The sequence below is a fragment of the Macaca fascicularis genome, chromosome 3 (assembly GCF_037993035.2).
Source record: "Macaca fascicularis isolate 582-1 chromosome 3, T2T-MFA8v1.1".
Lineage (NCBI taxonomy): Eukaryota > Metazoa > Chordata > Mammalia > Primates > Cercopithecidae > Macaca > Macaca fascicularis.
The window spans coordinates 8168662-8190201 of NC_088377.1; the positions used below are offsets into that span (position 1 = coordinate 8168662).

The window sequence follows — 21540 nt, forward strand, 5'->3', positions numbered from 1 at the left end:
AGGTCCAAGTGATTCTCCAGCCTCAGCCTCCAAAGTAGCTGGGACTACAGGCATGCACCACTGCATCTGGCTAATTTTTGTATTTTAGTAGAGATGAGGTTTTGTCATGTTGGGTAGGCTGGTGTGAGCCACCACACCCGGCCTCAAGAATACTTGTGTGAAGCAGTAAAAACTAATTTTTACTAATGGAACATACATCTTTTTAATTTCTGTGCAATAAAATGGAAAGTACACATAAAGAACTGGTCTGCATACATACTGAAATAGGTGATTGTTCTAAGGAAATACAGTTGTGTATTTGAGTTGCAAGCTAAACTATCCACTGTATTCATGAACATCACTTATATCTGAGAGAATAACTGGCAAATTATTCTGATTTGGGTATTTGGCTGGTACTTCCTCAAAAACAAATAAAGTGAGTCTGTCGCTTCCCCCTCCCACCAGCAAAATAAACTTAGGGATATTTGTTGCTGATTATAAAATTTGAGGTTTCGAGTGAAAATTTGGATTTTAAAAAATTGGTATCCACCACTGTGAGTTTGATAGATTCCCAGTACTTTTCTGATGTGATTTGTGGTGATATTAAGTAGTGTAATTGTTTAATATTATATTTTGAAATGTGTTAACATGTTGAAGCAATATTTTCCAAATGACCAGTGCAGGATGTTACAAAATCATACATGGGTAAAAGATCTACTCAAAGTGCAAAGTAGACCAATGGAATTTAATGTAACCTTAGGAAAGTTCATTGATATGATTTCATACCTGAATCGCAACTAAGGAGTTATACTTTGTTAAGTTTTGGCATAGTAAAGAAAGAATATCTACAATTATCTGAAACAGCCTTAAATGCTCCTCCTTGTTTCAGTTATGTATCTGTTAGGCCGGATTTTCTTCACATCCTCTATCAAAATATATGTGAAGAGACTGAATGCAGGAACAGAAGAATCCAACTCTAATACTAAACCAGACATTAAGGAGATTTGCAAATGTGAAACAATGCCATGCTAACTTTTGAAAACATAATTACTTTTCACAATAAAAAAAATGCTGTTAATGCCAATACGTAAAATTATTTTTAAATGAATTCTTTTAAAATTTACCTTAATTTCTAATATGGAAATCATTGGTAGATAGAACCAGTAGAGTGCTGGTAAATGTTTAACAATCAGCACTCTGGGGGAGAAAAGGCCCTCACTTGTAGTGTCTGCTGATTCCCATGGTGTAAATACTCTCATCATGCCCCATCTCAAGCTACCTTTACTGATGTGGTGGTGGGAACAGACATGTAGCTCTCGGGAGCACACAGTGAGCTGGCTCTAGCACACCAATGAATATAACCCACATAAGCTTTTTGGCATACTCACTAATTTTGAAGCATGTAAAGAGAACAAATTTGAAAATAGGTGTCCTAAGACCACCATCACCTTACCAATGTCAGACTCCACTGAGGGGACAGAGTGTTCTCTCAGTTCCAAAAGTACTTAAACCTCAAATTCGAATGTACTTAATATAAACATCCTAGAATCTCTCCTCAGTTATCTCTGCCAAGCTTCTGGCAAAGACATTTGAATCTTTCTAACACCTTCTTAAAAGAATGTTTTGCTTTGAAGGAGTACTTTTTGGGGATTCTTTTAGGAAGGCCTCAGAGTTGATTCCAATTTGGGTTGTGGCTTCTAAGTCACTTGTGTATAAACTAGTCAAACAGACTTGCCGCTTGATGATGGAATGTTTTGGGTAGAGAATGGATCTGGGGTTAACATCCTTCCTCCAGCTCCTTCATGCTGGGTGTGGAGAGGAAGAACGAGGACTATCACAAGGAGTTTATATAAACAAAATACTTTATTATTGAGAGAGTAAAGGCCCAGTTACAAAATTTTTATCCTTAAGATCTGTTTATTACCATGCCAATGGTTTATAAGGACTGTAGTTTCCATAACTATTAGGTCGAACCCCATGAAACTCCTTCTTTGTAGATAAAAGCCAGTCTAATATTGGCAATTTCACGTGGTTCAGCCTCACATACAATGAGCCAATGCCTAGGATTCTTTTGGCAGCAAGACGTTCCCAGTCACATGTCTGTTTATATTATAAACAGATGTCCGAGTGATAAATACGTCCCAGTTGAGAAAAACATCCTGTGCTTAAGTATACTGGGAACGGTCTTTTGTGGGTATTTAGGCATCGCAGCTCTGGCTTTGCTCTTCCCAGCTTGCCCGGCCACCCGATTCCTCAGTTGCATCACAGGAGGATTTTTTACAGATGTCAGCCACCGGTCCAAGGCCACACAGCTAGTAAACAGACAAGCCCATCGGACTTTGAAACCAACTTGATCGGGTCATTTACAAAGGCCAGGAATACACATGACTCAGGTGCTCTTTTGAAATGACTACAAAAGTCTCCATCTCGATCAAAACGTTTTCTCCAAATGAATGGCTCTGATGCTTTCTCTTTCCCATCTTAAGTACCCGCTCTGTGCCTCAGAATAGTCTGTGTCCAAGAAAATAAGAATCACGTCATCTTGCTGTGGACACTGAGCAAAAAGGAGCAGCATGCTATTAAGATGGTTTGAGACACACGAGTGCACAAAGATGGAACAAACTGTACCTCGTTCAAGAGGTTTCATCAAGACCCCCATCGCCCCCCATCCTTCAGCTCTGTACAGTAACTTTAACTTTACATGGAGCTGAGATAAAAATAAAGCTTTCTTACAAATTACATTTTTTTCCAGTGAATTACTTTTGCAGTAAAAATAGCTGCTACATAAATCCCTCCTGATCTCTGAAAAGGAGTTGCATATTTCCAAAAATAGTATTCTTATTTTAATCATACAGAAGAACGTGGAGCACAGGAAGGAAATGGCTGGGTGGTCAGGGAGAGGTGAGCTGTTGGAGAAACACAGTGAAACTAAAAAATAAAATCCATTTTGTGTATAAACTGACTTAAAGGCATGCAGAGAAGTGGAAAACATATGCCGTTTGTCAAGAAAAATACTGCTTTATAGCTTTTACTTTACAATTAAAGGAGAAAGCAGAGGCCAGATATAACCCCAGATAATAACATTTAAGTTTCTTATAAAAACTCCCAAATGTACAGTCCTTGCCAGACAACCAAGGCAAGAAAACCCCCAAAAAACAAACAAAAAAACCCACAAAAAGCAGGGATGACCCCCCCATAGGCCTTATCCCTGTAAGTCTATTAAATGTAAATAATACACACTTTACACTTCTCTCAGTCGGCCCTTGGCAGATTAAATCTTTGCAAAATTCCATATGTGCTACTGAAAAATGAAACAAAACCTCGGATGTCCGAATTCTTATTTCAAATACAGTTATATAATTATTTTAAATTACAATATACAATTTCTGTTAAATAGAACTGTTAGGGGATTCTGAGAACAATTATAAGATTATAATAATATATACAAACTAACTTCTGAAATGACATGGTTGTTTCCTTCCCACCCTCCTACCCTCTCAAAGAGTTTCTGCATTTGCTGTTCCTGGTTGCAAAAGGCAAAGGAAAATCTAAAAATAGTTTGTGTGTGTCCACGACATGCTCGCTCCTTTGAGAATCTCAAACAGCCAGAACCATCCCGTCCCACGGCCTGCCAGGCGCCAAGATGGCTTCCCGGTGCCTCCTTCTCGACCATTTTCATTTAAAAGCACTATGAGTAGAATCAGCTGTGCCGTCGCTGCCACAAGCGAGGCAGCCTGGTCAAGAGGCGTGGTTTGGGATGCAATAAGGCCACTGCTTCTTGGCGACTTTCCTAGACGTTTTCAATCCTGCCTTTCCTGGGTCCTCGGAGCAGGTGGTCAGGATGGGCTTCCCACTCAGTCCACCAGCCTGGGGCCGGCTCAGGGTGGTCCTGGCGACCTCAGTCCTCCGTGTCGGGCTGGACGCCCAGGATGGCGTGCAGTTCCTCGGGCGTGAACCCCAGCAAGTTCTGGAGGTCGCACACGAAGCGGTACACGTAGCGCTTCCCCGACGTCTTGTGGATGATGTTCTTGTCGTAATAATAGCGTAAGCCCCGGCTCAGCTTCTCGTAGTTCATCTTGGGCTTATTTTTCCTCTTTCCCCACCGGCGGGCCACCTTTGGTGAACACGGATGGAAAAAGAGTTCAATTCCATTTGTCAGTGAAGAAAAAGTGAATGACATTCCTCCCTGATTATGATTCTGAGGCACATTCACCCTAGAGAGAACTTGACACCTACACAAGGTCCGCAGGAGGATCTTTTGAGTACTGAGGAGTACCTCTGAGTACCTTTGAGTACCTATGGCAGGGGCACTGTGTCCCCAAGGGGCAGAACCAGTGGGGAGTCAGGTCCCTGCTCTCTGGCCCCAGCTCAGCAAAACCTCCTGGGAGCCAAGGGTTCAGAGCCAGGAGGGTCCCGAGACAAGGGAAATGCTGGTGTCACCCACCCTCCAGGATTCTATTCCAACTACTGAAGTTAACAGGTGCCGGTGGGATTCTGAGCTGCGTGGTATACTCATTCTGCAATGCTTGGCTCCCAAGGGAACTGGGGGCGGGGCGGGAGTGGTGACAGATTATGCTTTCTGGTGCCAGAGACCTGGGGCTTCTCTCTAATGCTTTGCTGGAGGGGTTGGTATCCCACCTGTCCTTGGCCTTCTCCTTCAGACAGGGCTCCTGGTTCTAACCCTGCAGGGCTGGGGTCAATGCTGCTGGGCTCAGCTAAGGAGCAGACAGAAAGCCGGCTTGGGCCACATGAGGCTTATTCCCCCAGTGGACAAGGACAGCCTGCCTAAGGCATTTTCAGATGGTTGGCAGAGAACCTCAATTTGCAGCTTGGGCCTCTTGATCAGACAACCGATCAAGACAGTGAAATCTGTGCAACGCCCCTGTACAAAGCATACCCAGAAAACACTATACACGTTTACCCACAAAGCATGACTCCACTTCCATTTTCCCAACAGTCAAGGATGCCTCACGTAGAAAGATTCTCATTAGTACTGGTGAACCCTTTTTTTTTGGTGCCCAAAGAACTGAGTTTTTGAACCCAACCAGGAAATCAGGTTTTCAAACCCAGAGATTTCCCAGGGCTCTGGCCATACCTCATCGGGGTCGGCGAGCTTAAACTCCCATCCGTCTCCAGTCCAGCTGATGAATGACTGGCAGGATTTGTCAGATAGCAGCTCCAGGAGAAACTGCCACAGCTGAATAGGTCCACTTCCTGTGGGGAGAGGGAGACGGATCATACCCTTTCACAGATGTGAAATACAGCAAGGCTTCAACCATCCTAATTGTACATGCTGATTTAGCAATGCAGATCCAACTCTCTGAATGGGGTTCCGATGTGACACTCAAGGGTGGCACTCAAGGTGTTGGTGACAGTACTAAGTGTTTTAATGAGATGGGGCTGGGCACCAAATGTGAGTTCCTCCTCCGCACTGCCTACTCCTAGAAAATAAGGTCACGAGACGGGACACCCTTCCCCTTGATTGCTAGGTTTGTTCTTTCTGGAAGAAAGTTTAGGGCCACCAACTCTTGGCATTAAAATTCCCCATCTGGTTTAATTGTTCCTTATGTAAAAACCTTCAAGGTTTATTTCTAGAAACACCCAGTGGGGCAGAGATGGGGGTGGCTGAAGGGGTGTTTCATCACAGAATGAGGAGTGTCATACGTGGGATCCCATGCCACCTTCCTGCCAAATGATCATGTGTAAATTACTTAATGTGAGCCCGGTTTACTCAATAGCCACGTGGGGTCACATTCATTGCCTCACAGCCTCTGTCTGGTGAAGCATGCAAAGCAAGTGTCAGTGTGGTCCTGTTCTAAAGAGGAGGGATAAGATGTGGCTCAGAGGCCAGGTGCCTTGTCCTGGATCACACACCCATCACAGCAAAGAGGAGAAAAGCCTAGATCTTCCGATCCTAAGCCCAACCTCTTTCCACCAAATAGCTCTTCCTCAGAAACGCAATGGCCATTATCAATAAAACTTTGCTGTAAAGCACGGGACAGGCCTTCTAGAACCAGAGCTGTGTGACCACCGATAGCTGTCTACCTGTGAGCCAATTTCCCCATCTGTAAAATGGCCTCATACCACTTCCATGCCAGGCTGTCCTACAGACTACAGACTGTATGCCTACTTAACCACAGAGCTGTCAGTCAATAAACAGAAACTTATGTTACTATTAAAATGAACCACACTAACGTAATGGCTGTTTATTCTTCTCAGGCCCTGAACTCCCAATAATGAAAGTGAGAATAGCTTTCACACACTCTTTCCGTGTACTTTAATACATTTATGTGGCTGGTTGTTCTTAGACGACAGGAAAAGAATGAATGCCTCAGTATCTTTATTTTAAATGTATCAGATTTTTTTAAGTTAGGTAATTTCAATCCACAGTGGCTCCATATGGTCAAAAAAAAGAAAAATAAAAAGCACATTTAAGGACACACGAAGCCAGTGAAAACAAAGCCCCAGTATTTTTGCTAAAGTACTGGAAATATCTGTTTCTAAAAGCAGCTTTAATATTTGTCCTCTGCCTAGAATAGCTCTCACCCAAACCTCAAAAATAAGAGTGGATAGATTTTAGAAGCAAGAAAAGGTAAACAGTGCCCATATTATTTGAGACTGGCTCTGCTGCCCCTCCCTAAGCCAGTTTACATTCTTTGATTCTTGGAGTGGGTGAGTCAGAGCTGAAGACTGCATAGGCCACGCCCCCTGCTCCAACTACTCTACAGAATGTCCCAGGTGGAGGGAGTGGCCTGTCGATTTTCATTCACTCCACGGAGCTCCGTGTACATGAAAATTCCACCCAGTGTGGCTTTTTTCTAATTCAGAGATACAGTAAGCCATGCATAAAACACGGAGTGTAGAGCGCTTGTGTACCTAAGCTTAGAAACACCCTCGATGAATGTGGTACTGCGGCTCGAAAGGAAACAAGGGACAGGACCCAGGAGACTGGGCGGCCAGGCTCCCAGAGAGCCACACGCACCTGTGAAGCCGGCCAGCACGGCTGCAGGTATAACTGGTTTGCCTTGCTCCACCGGGTCACTCCTCTCTTGGATGTAATCCTTGAAAGACATGGTTGGCTTATTGAGGCAGAGAGACTGACTGCAGTCATCTTCGAAGCTCTCGAAGGAAGGAACCCGTTGCACATCCAGCAAGGACGACTGGCTGTTCCAGGACTGGAGGAGGGAATCTGAGCTCTCGAAGCTGTCTGCACCGTTCTCAGGGGAGTCATGGTCTTTGGGCGTCCCTGGCAAAGACAACCAAGCACATACTTTGATTCCTCTAGGGCATGGTTGGTCTTGGGCACGACCACAGCATCACCAACCACTACCAGTGCAATCATGCACCTGCTGGTGTAGAACCACTCAGACTTCTCAAAATGCTCTCTACTCAGGTGCCTATTCCTTAGGGTAACTATGCTACACAAATCCTATCTTCCATCAACAGTAGAATGAATAAAATTCTTATAATGGAATACTATACAGCGATGAAAAAGAACACATAGCTGCTACATCCAACAACATGCATGAATCCCAGGCCTCATGATGAGTAAAAGACAAACACAAAAGAAAACATACCGCATGATTCCATCTATGTAAAGTTCAAGAAAATCAAAACCTAATCCATGATGATAAAAGTCAGAATGGTTCCCTTCTGTGGGGGGATGATATTGATGGGAAGGGGTACGAAGGAACCGTCCAGGTTACTGGAAACTTCTCTATCTCCATCTGGATGGTTGTTACATAGGTATACATACGTACACAAATTCAACCAGCCATATGACCTGAGATTTGTGCACTGTATTTATGTTACATCTCCATAAAAAGAAATGCCACATTCCCGCATCACCACCATAAATATCCTGAAGCGTGGAGAAATCTGGCTGTGAGAGCAGGGATTGTGTTTTGTTTACTCAATGCCTGCAGTACCTGGGCCAGCACCTGAAACATATTAGGGGTATGCTTGTTGGAAATCCACTTAGAACATGGGCTTTGACCTCCTTCTGTAATGGCTGAACTCAGGAAGTATTTATTAAGAGGTTCATGATGGCTCTGGGGTTCTCAGAATCAAACCAACAGCCTTGTTGAAAGATGCTTCCAATCTTACCAGAATTGTTGGTGAGCAAATTCAAGTTGCTGCCTGGGAAGTCCTGACTGACAGAGCAGTAGGTGACGCTGACGGAGCTGAGCCGAGACTTGGGGAACATCTGAAACTCCTGCTCAGAGCTGAGTACGCTGGGTGTGGAGGCTGGACACATGCTGTCCAGGAGGCCGCCTTTGGGGTAATTCTGTGTCTGCATTCCGTAGGGCGTCTGCTCCGTGCCAAAACCTGGGACAGAACAATCGGACGACAGAGCTCTTAAAGTCAGTATTACCACAGTAACTAACCCCTCAGAGCCAATGACAGGTGAGCACTCCGCACACTCCAGCCCTCTGCAGAACCTCAGTGGACACCCGGGCTTTGGTGGGGGTCTGTCACCAAGCCTTCTTCTCAAACCTTTCATCTTCTCAACCAGCAGCCCTTTGCCAAAATGACTGCAGCCTTTGTAGGCAGGACTCAATGTCCCTATTTCTAGCGCTTTCATGGGACCCTCAGGAGGACAGGGCTCACTGGCTCTTGCAGCTTCCAAGGAGAGTAAGGCTCAGAGAGACGAGGTGATGTGTCATGCACTGTGTGATGCATAAGGAGCAGAGCCAGGCCACGAACCCTGTGTGCTGAGGCACAGCCCACTCTGCTGTCTGCTCCTTCATCACACTGCTCCTGTCTCTGTTCTTTGCAGAATCATTTATTTTCTGGAGAGGGAAGGAAGCTCTCTGACTCTGATTCAGACTCAGGCAGGCACAGGGTGTCTCACTGTACCACGTTCAGAAAGACCCCCGGAGCAGGAAGCCCCCAGTGGGGCAGAGAGGTGGGCTTCACTGGGTCCGAATGGTGGAGCTGGGGCCAGAGAGAAAACACTGGGCCGGACCAACACCACCCAAGCCTGCTGTTCCAAGGAACCCTCCCACGCTGGCCTGGCCAGACCATGTGTCCTCCCCAGAACCAGCAATCGGAAGCAAGGACCTAGATTCCATGACAGCTCTTTAAGCTCCCAAGTTCAAAGCCAGTTTACAAATTGCTTCCCACACACTCTGTGCCCGCCACCTCTTGTTTGCTACACTAGACCAACAGGTGGTGACTGCGGTAACCAGCTCACTTCGTTCTGCTCCTTGCTCTAAGAATTGCCTGGACTAGTACTAACAGTGCTGACCTATGGAAGATCGTGTGAGCCACTTAAGCAATTGTGAATGTTCTAGTGGCCATATTAAAAAAGCAAAAAGAAACAGGTGAAGTTAATTTTCTTATTTTACTTGGCCTCATGTAGCAATTATCATTTCAATATGTAATCAATACGTTAAAAATTATCAGGGAGACATTTTATATTCTCTGTTTCATACTAAGACTTCCAAATCTGGCGTGCATGACTATACTCTTCCTACACATCTCAATGTGGACCAGTCACATTTCAACAGCTTATGGCTCAACCACCCACGTGTGGCCACCATGAGAGACACACACAGGTCTAGGTGGCCCCTTAGGAGCCTACAACAGAGAGTCCAAGTCTACTGGGGAGACTGAAGACCAAGTTCTTAAGGGCAGAATCAGTCGGACTGACCTATTGTATTGCTGTTAATCCAATGAGGAACGGAGGTGAGGTGTGAATTTTCTTCATATTGATCTTCTGTCTTTTCTTGGTTTTCTGAAAAGCAGACACAGGAGACATAAGATGGCAGATGTAGGTGAAAACTACACAAGAACAAATTGACTTTCTGAATTCCTGTGAGACGATAATTTTAGAATGATGACATGCATGGAGTGCTTCACATTTAATCTCATGGTGCTCCACGTCCTGCCTGTCTTTTTCAAAACACGAGAGAAAGCAACCCATTTTTCTAATTACTAAAATACATTTTCCAAAATGAATGATGTCATTGGCAACATTAAATTTTCTATTGCAAAAGGTCCAGATGGTGTATTGAATTCATTCATGCATTCAAGAAACATTTAAGTATTTATGAAATGCCATCTGTACCAGAGGCTGCATACAGGAAATTAATAAAATGGATGGTGTCTGCCCCCGTGAAGCTTACAGTCCCATTGCTTCCAAACCTGCACGCTTCCCCAGGGTGTAGGAGGTCTCCAGGGCTGTGGGAGTCTGGGATGGCTAAGACAACTGCCCAAGAACTTTGAAAGGGAAAAGGTTTGTGCACTGTGTATACACACTTAATACGAATATATTACAAAGTATACGTGCACCTGGAAACTCAAACACACACAAACTCACAGGCCCGAGGAATGGCAAAACAGGCCCAATTTGCCAATGAACAGATCACCAGAAACTTGGTAGAAAAGCCCTGTCCAAGTTCAGAAAAAATGAGAGTCTTTAAAAATGAGTTTCCCTGGCCCTCAGAAGCCGTAACTAAAAAAAGTTAGCTGTTGAATCCTAGGTGGTTTTGAGATTCTGAGTCTATAGTTGATGCTAAAATTCAGTGTGTTTAAAATCAGTCAGGTGAGGACTAGTTCCCTGAATTCTATAAAAGTGCTTTCTTTTCCTTCCTTCCTCCCTCCCTTCCTCCCTCCCTTCCTTCCTTTCTTTCTCTTTTCTCTCTGTCTCTCTTTTTCTTTCTTTCCTTTCTCTCTCTCTTTCTTTCTCTCTTTCTTTTGACAGAGTCTCACTCACACAGGCTGGAGTACAGTGGTATGACCTTGACTCACTGCAACCTCTGCCTCCCGGGTTCAAGGGATTCTTCTGCCTCAGCCTTCCAAGTGTCTGGGATTACAGGTGTGTGCCACTATGCCCAGCTACTATTTTTATTTTTTGTATTTTTAGTAGAGACGGGGTTTCACCACATTGGCTAGGCTGGTCTTGAACTCCTAACCTCAAGTGATCCGCCTGCCTTGGCCTCCCAAAGTGCTGGGATTACAGGTGTGAGCCACTGCACCTGGCCTTCTTTTCTTTTTTAACTCAATGTGTTTTAAACATTGGTCTCCCTGCTATTTTAAGTTTTGAATCAAGACTTTCTCTGTATTTGGTGAGATTTCTACTGATCAATGGCCAGTTTCTGTACAATACGATAGCATGTAAATATATATCAATTTCTCACTTGTTTAAAAACATACCCCACCCCCCTCAACAATCCTCAACATCCAAAATACGTTCCATTTGGATGTAGGAAAATTTACGTAGAATTCATAGGGTTTATGTGAGTAAAGGCTCCCTTTCATTAAAGCTGCCATATCTTTTAGCTCTGTAACGTGAGCTCAGAAGACGTGGGAATTCTTGCCTGTCCTACATATCTAAGTCAACATGGACTCCCGTGATGAGTACAGCCAGCAATAGAGAACAATTTAGTGACTAAAGCTACTGCCTTGTGGCTATACCTGATGCTATACACACACACACACTCACATAAAGTGGGATAAAAATCTATAATCACTGCCATATATCTGACTCACTTGAGTGGCATTTTGAGGCAAGGTACTCTATGTCATTACAAGTGGCAACCCTAAGGTTGAAGAACACCCACATGACTTTCCCAATCAGTCTTCCCGGCCACAGCTCATCCTGGACAAGGAGAAGCAAGACATTCAGCTAGTACCTTTGATCATTTGCTCCAGATGTTCCCAGAGAATGTCACCCACAAAGTCAGGTGCCAGCTCCAGAAAGCGTTCCTTGCCAAGGTTACACAGCATCTGGCCATTCATGCCGAACCTCTGCAGATTCACGTTCACCAGACTGAACTCATTGGTGGCCCAGAGAAGCCACTGGCATACCTGTTGCTCACTCCACAGCCAGGGGTCTACCAGGAGAAAAGAGAGAGAACATGTGAGGTAAAAACAATGGAAAGGTAGTGAGACCACTGTCATCCCTCATTTATGCACCAAGTCCCAACATATACCAGAACCCGCGAATGAGCAAGACACCACGATGACACGTCACCATTCGGCCATGACCAGGCACATTCCAAGACACCAGTAACGTGTCCTTCTACTATATATTTAATGAGTTCTGGATCAAGTCTTCGGTTGACTGGGGTGAAACAGAAACTGGCTCAGGTTAACGACATCTATGCTACTCTTTGCAGAATACCCCAAGCAAAAGCTTAACAAACAAGTCAAGATCAAACCACTGCTCTCAAGCTGGTTCTTCTCACCCAGCGCGGGCTCAAGAAAGCAGTACTTACTTTTCGGAATGCCGAGGCGCCGCTGTTCCTTTTTGAAGCCACTGAAGGTAGCTTTTAAGGCTTGACTCATCACAGCCTTGCTGCACGGGGTTAACAAAGGCAACTCGCAGTTGGCCGAGTCTGGAAGGAAAGCCCCCACGGGGACGTTAGGACTTCAGGTTGGTGATATCAGGTGGAGATTTGGGAGAGACAGCTTAGTTTTTGGAAAAGAACAATTTTGATCTCACACCTTGGCATGATTCCTTAAAACAACATAACTATTAACAAAAAAACTTTTCTGACTACAATTGAGAAGAAAATATATGTCTCAGAACTATACTTTTTAAAAAAAATCATAAAACTCAAATTAGGTTCTATTTTGCAAAGCGTCACAAAGCAGTTGTGCGTAGGGAAACCTGCTAAGTCTATTTTAAAATTGTAGGCAATGAAAAGAATTGCATGGTTTCTGGTCAAAAGGCTGAAGGGACTGTATCATTTGGAAGTTACTTCCGTTAAACTAGGCATGGAGCTGAGAAGTGAGTGTGACATGAATGTGCCCCACTTAGCCCGGTAATGGAACCATACCTTCCGTTTTTATTGAAAACAATCTTCTGCAGACACCCTCAGCAATTTCAAGAATGATAAATGGCTGCCATGCAGTGTTATGCGTACGCCAGTGTGTGCGTTTTAATTAATTTTCTGGTCTGTATTCTCAGCACCTACTTCATACGACACAGTCATCTCTGGCACGTTTCCAACTAATAGCTGTGTCACAGTAATTGTGCGAACATTATCTGACGTGCTATTCCTTTAAGAAGAATAAACAATGACACGAAGAACTACAGAAAGAAATACAGATGGGTAAGGATTACAAAGAACAATGTGTTGCCCCCAAAACTCAGGGCAGGGGAGATGATTTAACTAATGATGCAAACCCAAATTACAAGTTTGGGTGTGTTTTAATGTCTACTCTTCCGTCTGTTTTCCAGGGCAGAGGAGGGAGATGAGGACCTGCTTGCTAATGTTGAAAACATCCAGGAGGGACAGCTCAGGGGTTCCCCTGCAGTTTTCTAACAGTGGCTCACTGGGGGGCGTCTGGCAGTCAAGACATCAGAATCCACATCAGAATCACCAAGTTGATACAAATGAAAACCTGCCTTCTGGTTATTCATATCAAAGACTCCAGATATCAACATTTCTCGCTTAGGAACTGTCATCTCTTTATTAACAGGACTACTTAGGAAAATCATGCACAATTTGTCAAGTCTGAGGAACAAATTACCATGAGAAATGGAATCCAAGCCTGTTGGCACTTCTTGCAGTGTTTGCTCTTCATTTAGAGAAGGAAAAACAGCAAACAGGGACCCGTCAAAGGTGTCAAAGGCTGGCTGGCGCTGCAAAAACAGATGGAAAAGAAAATGGAAATACAATATTTAAACTGATTTAATTACCTATTATAAAAGTGGTCCGTGGGCAATCCTACCCATATTCCCTGTTTCAACTGGCAATTTTGAAGCAAACATGGAATCAACCAGTCAGTCCTCAAAACAGACTTGTAAAATGGTCAAAGTGACTGAAATGATTCTATTTTACTGTGGATTATTATTATTATTTTTTGAGACAGAGTCTCACTGTGTGACCCAGGTCAGAGTGCAGTGGTGCAATCTTGGCTCACTGCAACCTGCACGTCCTGGGTTCAAGCGATTCTCCTACCTCAGCCTCCCAACTGGGACTACAGGCACCCGCCACCACGCCTGGATAATTTTTGTATTTTTAGTGGAGACGGGGTTTCACCATGTTGGCCAGGCTGGTCTCAAACTCCTGACCTCTTGTAATCCACCCGCCTTGGCCTCCCAAAGTGCTGGGATTACAGGCATGCGCCACGGTGCCCAGCCACTGTGGATTTATTTAAGTAACCTCACAGAGTCAGAGTGACTGGGAATTTATTTTAGTGGCCTAATCCACTTAAGTTAATATATTAAATACACAAATCTAAAAATAACAGAATCTTAAAACGGTGTCAAGAGGAGCCTCAGAGATCCCTTTACCAAACACCTGACCCTCCTGTTACATCGAGGAAAATTCAGTGAGGCTGTGTGTGTAAGAAAAATGATGCTTGACGAGGCTGTCTGAGCACAATGCAGTTAAAAGGCAAATGACCGGATAAAAACTGAAAGTCAAACAATGAAATACACTACTTTATCTTTGGAAGCATTTATTTTGAAATGTTGGCCATGAAACAATTTAATTGAAACTAGAGATGCTTTTCCACATCAATTCCAATGGTTTGGAAAATAGTAATACATGACAAAATTCCTTAACGTTTCATTTTATAAAAAGTAAAGTGTCTTAAAAACGAACCCCCGCTCCCCGCCCCCCGGCCAGGTGGGGTGGCGTATGCCTGTAACCCCAGTGCTTTAGGAGGTTGAGGCCAGAGGATCACTTGAGCCCAGGAGTTCAAGTCTGCGGTGAGTTACGATCAAGCCACTGTATTCCAGTCTGGGCAACAGATAAGGACCCTGTTGCTTAAAACCAAAAACCAAAAAACAAACAAAACAAAACAAAAAAACCCAAATCACCCACTAAGGGGAAAGATTTCCAAAGGAAATAGATTTAAAGTTAAACTAAACTATCTGCAGAAGAGGAGAGACACAGAGAAAGATAAAACCTTACACGACGTCGATTTCTGATCATCTTACATAACATTTATGAAAGAAACAGCTTTTAATATAAGACTCGTTTGTAAGTAACAGATAATGTCTGGATTCATCATCGCCTAAATAGGAACACGTGAAGAAAGACTCTGTTTTTCCAACATAAGCTGGAAATCCCATGTTATGTGTAATACAATGACCCATCTGTTGAGTCATCAATAAGAAAATGTGTAACACATTTACAAATAAAATCGGTTACCCGCTTTCTTTGTAGAAATGCAGAACAATGAATGACGCATTACCAAACAGGGCAGGCAGAGGCTGGAGCCCAGCCCAAAAAAAACCCGAGTCAATAATGACCAACTGCCTGAGATCTACCAGGAAAACCAATCAATCAGGCAAGTGCAAATTACTCATCTGGATTTATAAACTACTTTAGAGCAGAGTTAATTTTGATGAAACCTCCAATAAACTTTTAAAGTTCCCACAAGCATTGCCCAGGCGACTAAGAAATGCCTTTCCTAACTGTAAATTCTATTTTTTTTTAAAGCCAGGAAGCCAAAAGACAATACGAATCTGTGCTTCCTATTTCAACACATCCATTTCAGCAATAACTTTCTTTTCCATATCCAGAAACCGCATAAGCATCGTCAAATTATTTGAATTAATAGAAGCATTTTTCTTAGGGGTGTGGTTTCAACTTAATACCATGATTTCTTGTACCACTTCTGCCATGCTTAAAATGTCTGGCCAAATCAAACAAGCAAACTCACTAGGCTGAAGTTTGATGACCTTTAGAATACTGCAGAAAGGACTGTGCTGAGTTTTAGCTCTTTGGGTCACATCAGACAAATAACCTCAGTGATGACATACAAAGGAAAATGTAATATGCCAGAGACGTACATCATCATTATGCAAGACGCTAAGCTTTGAGGAGGCCAATTTTAAAATCATGCTTCTGAAACATGTTTACTACATAATGCTGAAAACAATCAAATCTTGCTGTCATATTTGGAGAAGACAAGTGGGAAATTACCAGTTTGTGCTGCTAAAGAATGTTCCCAAAAGGAATGATGAGAGAAGCTACACAAAGTGTTTATGCAGCAGAGAGGGCGCTTTCATTTTTCATCTGGTTTTTGGTTTAACATAAGTAGGCCTGCTTGTTCTCTGCACCAGTAACAGGCTACCTACAATTCCATGACTGCCGCCCTTTCTGATAGGAGCTGCAGCAGTTGGGTCTGTCTGCCTCTTCTCTCTCATTTCAGTTCTTAAACAGCTTCCCATCCATCAAAGAAACTCCTGGGTAGACGGAAAAGGCAGCAGAGACAGCCTCTCCAGCTGTTTTCTTGGGAGTTATAGGATTTTCACCTGGAAGGAGCCTCAGAAAACAAACTATAAAGGCCTTTGGTTTCATATCGTGGAGGAGAAGAACAATACACATCAAGATATCCATTCTGCAGACCAGAAAACCGAGGCCCAGAGCAAGTAAGCAAATAGCCTATAGTCACACAGTCAATAAATTAAAAAGCTAGGGCTACAATCAGTTTTCTGGGACCCAGGCCATTTTTTTTCTTTCCTCCTAGAGATCGAGTTTTCCAATTAAAAAAAATTAAGACTTGCTCACTCACCTTGAGTGTCCCTCTGTAACTGTTAGCCACAGGGGCCACCTGGTCCATATTCTTGATTCCGAAATCATTCATCTTTGGAAAAAAAAAAAGAGAGTCAAGGAGGCAAAGGATTAAGTACACTAAGAACTCATCATTGGTGGCATCCAGACTTGATCCTGGCTGTTCTGCAGCTAACAGGTAATTCCAAACTGAATGCAGGGAATTCTTATTTAAATGGCTGTCCTCACAAAGGTCTCAAGAGGAAAGCATTTCTCAGTATCACAAGGGGATATGCTATTTTGGTGATTGAATAATAATGCTGATTCCCCACTGAACTCCACTTAGATGTCACAGAAAAAGTCACTTGCTGGCTGGCTAGTCAGAGCCTCCTTGCTGGGTTAACAGGGCAAGAGGGCCTGAGTCAGGCTTTTCATTCACATTTCCATGGTCAGCATAGGTGAGCACTTGGGTGGGTACAGTGGGGCAGTGGGCCACCTCCTGTCTGCTCTGGACACAATCCGCTCAACCTGAGAGCTTCAGGACAGCTGCAGGGGGCCATTTCCAGAGACAGGAAAGGAGTCCAGGAAGCCCCTCTCTTCCCTTCCACTCTCCAGGCTGTGAGAAGGCACACACCCAGGGAACGGATCAAAGGGAGAACTGAAGACCAACCCCCCTTACATGGTCCCAGATCTTCCTGCTTTGAATACAGAGCTCAAAATATTTCTGCTTTGTGTGCTGCTTGGCTGTGCACTTCTTCAAGAGGAACTGATTCCAAGCATGGATCTGCCTTACTTCCTCTGACTGAGTCTTAATCTTCTACTAGGCCTGGGCTAAGCAATATGGTACCCACTTGCCATGTGTGGTTACAGAGCTCTCAACCAGTGGCTAGTACGAATCCACACATACACACTAGCTCTCAAAGACTTAGTGGAAAAAAGTAAAAAGCTCAATAATTTTTATACTTACACAATATTTCAAATATATTAGGTTAATCCGAAATACACTGAAATCAATTTCACCTGCTTTACTGTTTTTTAACATGGCTATTACAATGAGGCTTGTAACTGGACAATGCCATAATAGACTGAAAACTTATTTGGGGCTCTAAAATGTAATCGTTCAGCCAGGTTAAGTTACAAGTCAATAAGAAAGATACTTAGACAATAGAGTAACTAAAACTCATTTTCAGAGACCTTGGGTTAAGTAGCCTTCACCTCTAGGGCGATTCCTTGCCCTCCCGGGTTCATGGCTATGGAACTGAAGGCTGGTAGCAAAGCTCTAAGCCCAGCTCCATAGCCTCCACTGGGTGCTCTTATCTGTTTACAACTGAGAACTTCAATTAAGACAACATTCAACCGATAGAACTTACTGGATGTGGCAAAATAACATATGCGCACAGAACTATTTAATTTGCGTTTATTTTCTTGTTTTCTCTTTATGATCAACATTATGGCTAAACCAGACCTTCCAAGAACCCTGCCACCCAACACACACCCAACACACACACACACAGACCCCTCTTGGCTAAAAGGCAGCAGATGAAGCCAGAGGCATCAGAAAATTCTGTTAAAACCCTCGGAGTGCAGGTAATGATCACGGTAGCCAACAAAGGCTGGTCAGCACTGGCAATAAATAATAGTCCTATGGGAGGACAGAGAAGGGCAGCAGTCTTGGATCCAAAGTGGCCGCATTCACTCAGAATCTCCACTTGGTGGATTATGTCACTTACATTCACTCAACAATCAATAGTCTCTCCTACTGATGGCTGCCATTGCCAGAATGCCTAGTTACTAAGAGCTAAGCCCCGTGCTGGGGGGCCATCCACTCCTACATAATTGAATCTTCCTGCATCCCTGAGAGGCAGACGTCATACAGTGAAGCAACGGAGGCCCAGCAACACGGACAACCTGCCCAGGATCCACATAGCTACCATGGGGGCCACCATGGGGCAAAGTGGAGATTAAACCCCAGTTGAGTATGGTCCTAAATTCTGAGTCCTCCACGCAGTCCTCTGCCAGGAGAACATGAATGATGAGGAATGGACCCTTCCCACCTCATCCTGATATTATCAGACCAGGCCCTTCTCACTACTCCTTCCAATGTGAAATGCTCCTTCCTCTAGAGCTTTATGTCATCTGTCTGCATGATATAAGCCCTGGTACCTGTTGATTAAAGAAATAAGCCTCAAACAGAAGGGCAAAATCATAGACATCTTGGGTGTTGCCAGTTATTCATCCAGAGCCGGATGGATCAGCTCTTTTTCTTCCTTAGGCTTGCAGACTGCTTGCTGACTTGATTCTGTTTTTCAGCTTCTCTGAGATGGACAGAGAATGAATGTGGAAGGCAGTGGAAAAACTCTGCCCAGCTTTTGTGTACAAATACCAGGAGAAAAGGCAGCCTACCACTCCCACATAAAGAGCTGTAATTACTAGCTACAGAATAGAATTCGTTTGTTGTCCAGCTTTTAATGAGTTTTGTAAAAACCATGCAGAAATTAAAGTGCTCTACTAAATGGTTTCAGGCAGACACACAACTAATCAAATTTAAGCTTGCTTAGTTTACTCAACAGGGCTTGTTAGGTGGCAGACAAGCCAAGTTTTTCCACATAAATCAATTTCAAGTTTGGTGTTGCTGATGGATCGCTGCTTTTGAACCAAAAAAAAATAAAAATAAAAAAAAATAAAAAAAATAAAGGGCAGAAATGTAACAGCTGCGAATTTAAAAACAAGGAGAATTTGCCTGACAACAGTACCCTTATTGGAACAAGAAATCACTTATGTAAGATTATTTAGATAAATTTGAAAACAAAAAAAGAAACACCACAACCTTGTAACACACATTTGAAGGTAGGTTGCTTTTTTTGCTTTGAAGGCGATCAGTTTAGAGAGATGAATGACTAATCCCAGAAATGAGTATCTGAACATTTCCATGCGGATGGTCGGTGCTAACATTTACTGTACTGCGCTACTACTCAGAATTTTAATAAAGCTTAACGTGGAGATTTATCTCCCTGATTGGTGGTGGTGTGGGCAGGCAGATAACGCACAGGCGCTTCCATTGTATGGAACAAATATAATCTCTTACTGGTGAATTAAAATAAATTACTCCTATCTCCAAAGGGGACTGCTCATTTCTTTACTTTGTAAATAACTAGCACGTCAACTACTATTTTAGGCTCTCCTGAAATTGAGTACAGGCTAACATAAAAGGTCTTCTGCCGTAAAAAATAAAATAGGATAACACACACGCAACCCAAACACCACAAGCAAACACTCAGTTACCCCTTCATTCAAATGCTGTGTGAACGAGAAAATAAAGGCAGCCCAGCGCAACCAGATCCTATTTCCGACAGGTTCCCCACGCTCTCCTCGCAGAACCGAGGGGTCCCCATGCCCGGCGCTGGACGCGGCGAGCAGGTGACCATGGCACCCCGCGCCCCGCAGGTTCCCGCGGTGCCGCAGCCTCCAGGTGTCTTAGGCGCCCCAGATCCTCCGGGCCCGGCGCCGCTCCAGGAAGTTCCCCTCAAAGCCGGGGCGCCTGGCCACCTCGGACACCCTCTCCTGTGCCCCCACTCCCGTTCGCGAAATCGTGTTCGCCGGGACACCCACTGGGCAGGACCCCCTACCAGGCCCGCGTTTCCTTTTAAAAACAAAAGCGAGCGAAACAGGCCAGCGCGCCCTGGCCGCGCCCGCGGCTCGGCGACCCCCAAGACAGCGGCACTAGCACGCAGGGACCCCGGCCGACCCCGCCAGCCCCGGAGGCCACTCTACAACCGGAAAACGAGCCGGTGCGGAACTCAGACGCGCGCCCCTAGAGTCCTCGGAGCAGCCGCCACCCCCATCTGCACCCCCGGCAGCGCCCCGAGATCTGCATGTCGGTGCCCCCCGCGACCCCACCCTGGGCTCCGGGTGACCCTCCCTGGGACTGGAGCCGCGCGCCGGCCGCTCTCCGGGGCCCAGCTCTTACCGCGCCGCTGCGGGCAGGGCCGGCGCGCGGTCGGGACGGTGACTGCTCAGGGCCCGCGGCTGCTCGGTGCGCGTCGGGCGACGGCGAGGGCGCGGGCCAGAGACGTTCCGGGAGGCCGGACGCGGGCCGGGCGGCTCGGTGAGCTCTGGGCTGGAGCGACACCTCACTCGTCAGTAGCTGGAGGAAGTAACCGGCCGGTCCCCGACGCGGCGCGCTCTTCAGAAGCGGGGGGAGGAGGGAGGAGGTAGGAGGGACGGCCGAGGGGAGGGGAGGGGAGGGGAGGGGAAGGGAGGGAAGGAGGGAGGAGAGAAGAAAGAGGGGAGGGAAGGGGAGGAGAGAAAGGAGGAGGGGAAGGGAGGTAGGCAGGATGGGGAGAAGCGGGAGGAGAGGGAAGGGGGCTGCAGGAGGGTTGGGGGAGCGGAGGGAGAGGAGAGGGAGCGCACGAGCGGAGAGAAGAGGAGGGCGGAGGCGGCGAGGGAGCGCGGGGCGGAGCTGGCTTCTTCCGGTCCAGCCTTCCCTCCGCCGCCTGCTGTCACTCGGCTGGGTCGTTCGCCTGCTGGCCCTGAGGCCCGGGGACCAGGGCCTCGGCCCCACGTGCGCGCGAGTGTGCGCCCTGGGAGCCGGGCGGAGACTTCCTGTGGAGCGCTCGGCGTCCTCCCCAGAGCCAAGGCCCTAATGCCAAACCTGCCTTTGGAATTCCGCAGGGACGGAGCAGTGGTGCTGGTGGCACCGAGGGGCAGCCGGGCTTGGGTAATAAGGCCCTGAAGTTGAGCCGACCCCATTCTTGAACCTCCGAATGGGTTTAGTACTAATGATCATTCTATCACAAAAAGGCTCCAGATGAGGTGCTGCCTGTGGAAAACGGGCCGCGGCTGTGTCCCCGAGTCGTGGTGCTGATCCGCGCTGCTCCCGGGAAGCCCCGATCCCGCGGGAGTGGCGCCCTCTGGAGCTGAGCGGTGCCCAGATAGTGACCAGCCTTGGCCGTGCTTCTCTCTGGGCTGGGCACTCCACGCACATCATCGTCACTCTCGGACGACTTATGGCTCCTACATTACACAGGTGGGAACTGAACCTTAGGATGAATAACCTGCCAGGTCAGATCAATGAAATTCACGGTGGAAACCTGAGTTT

The 21540-nt window shown here is 45.5% G+C and overlaps 1 protein-coding gene across 2 annotated transcripts; it reads right to left on the reverse strand.

Annotated features, from left to right (window-relative positions):
- Positions 1-1823: 1823 nt before the first annotated feature.
- ETS2 (ETS proto-oncogene 2, transcription factor) lies at positions 1824-20601 on the reverse strand. Of its 2 annotated transcripts, none has more exons than XM_015446855.3 (10): positions 20410-20601; positions 16465-16536; positions 13465-13576; positions 12204-12323; positions 11619-11819; positions 9635-9718; positions 8086-8307; positions 6962-7225; positions 5075-5193; positions 1824-4093 (listed from the first exon to the last, which is right to left on the reverse strand). In XM_015446855.3, exons 2-10 carry the CDS (start codon positions 16534-16536, stop codon positions 3878-3880), a joined length of 1410 nt encoding a protein of 469 aa, XP_015302341.2. In that variant the 5' UTR covers positions 20410-20601; the 3' UTR covers positions 1824-3877. The 2 variants fall into 2 exon arrangements, with proteins under 2 accessions (XP_015302341.2, XP_045245244.1); XM_045389309.2 differs by lacking the exon at positions 20410-20601 and adding an exon at positions 19725-20063.
- Positions 20602-21540: the final 939 nt, after the last annotated feature.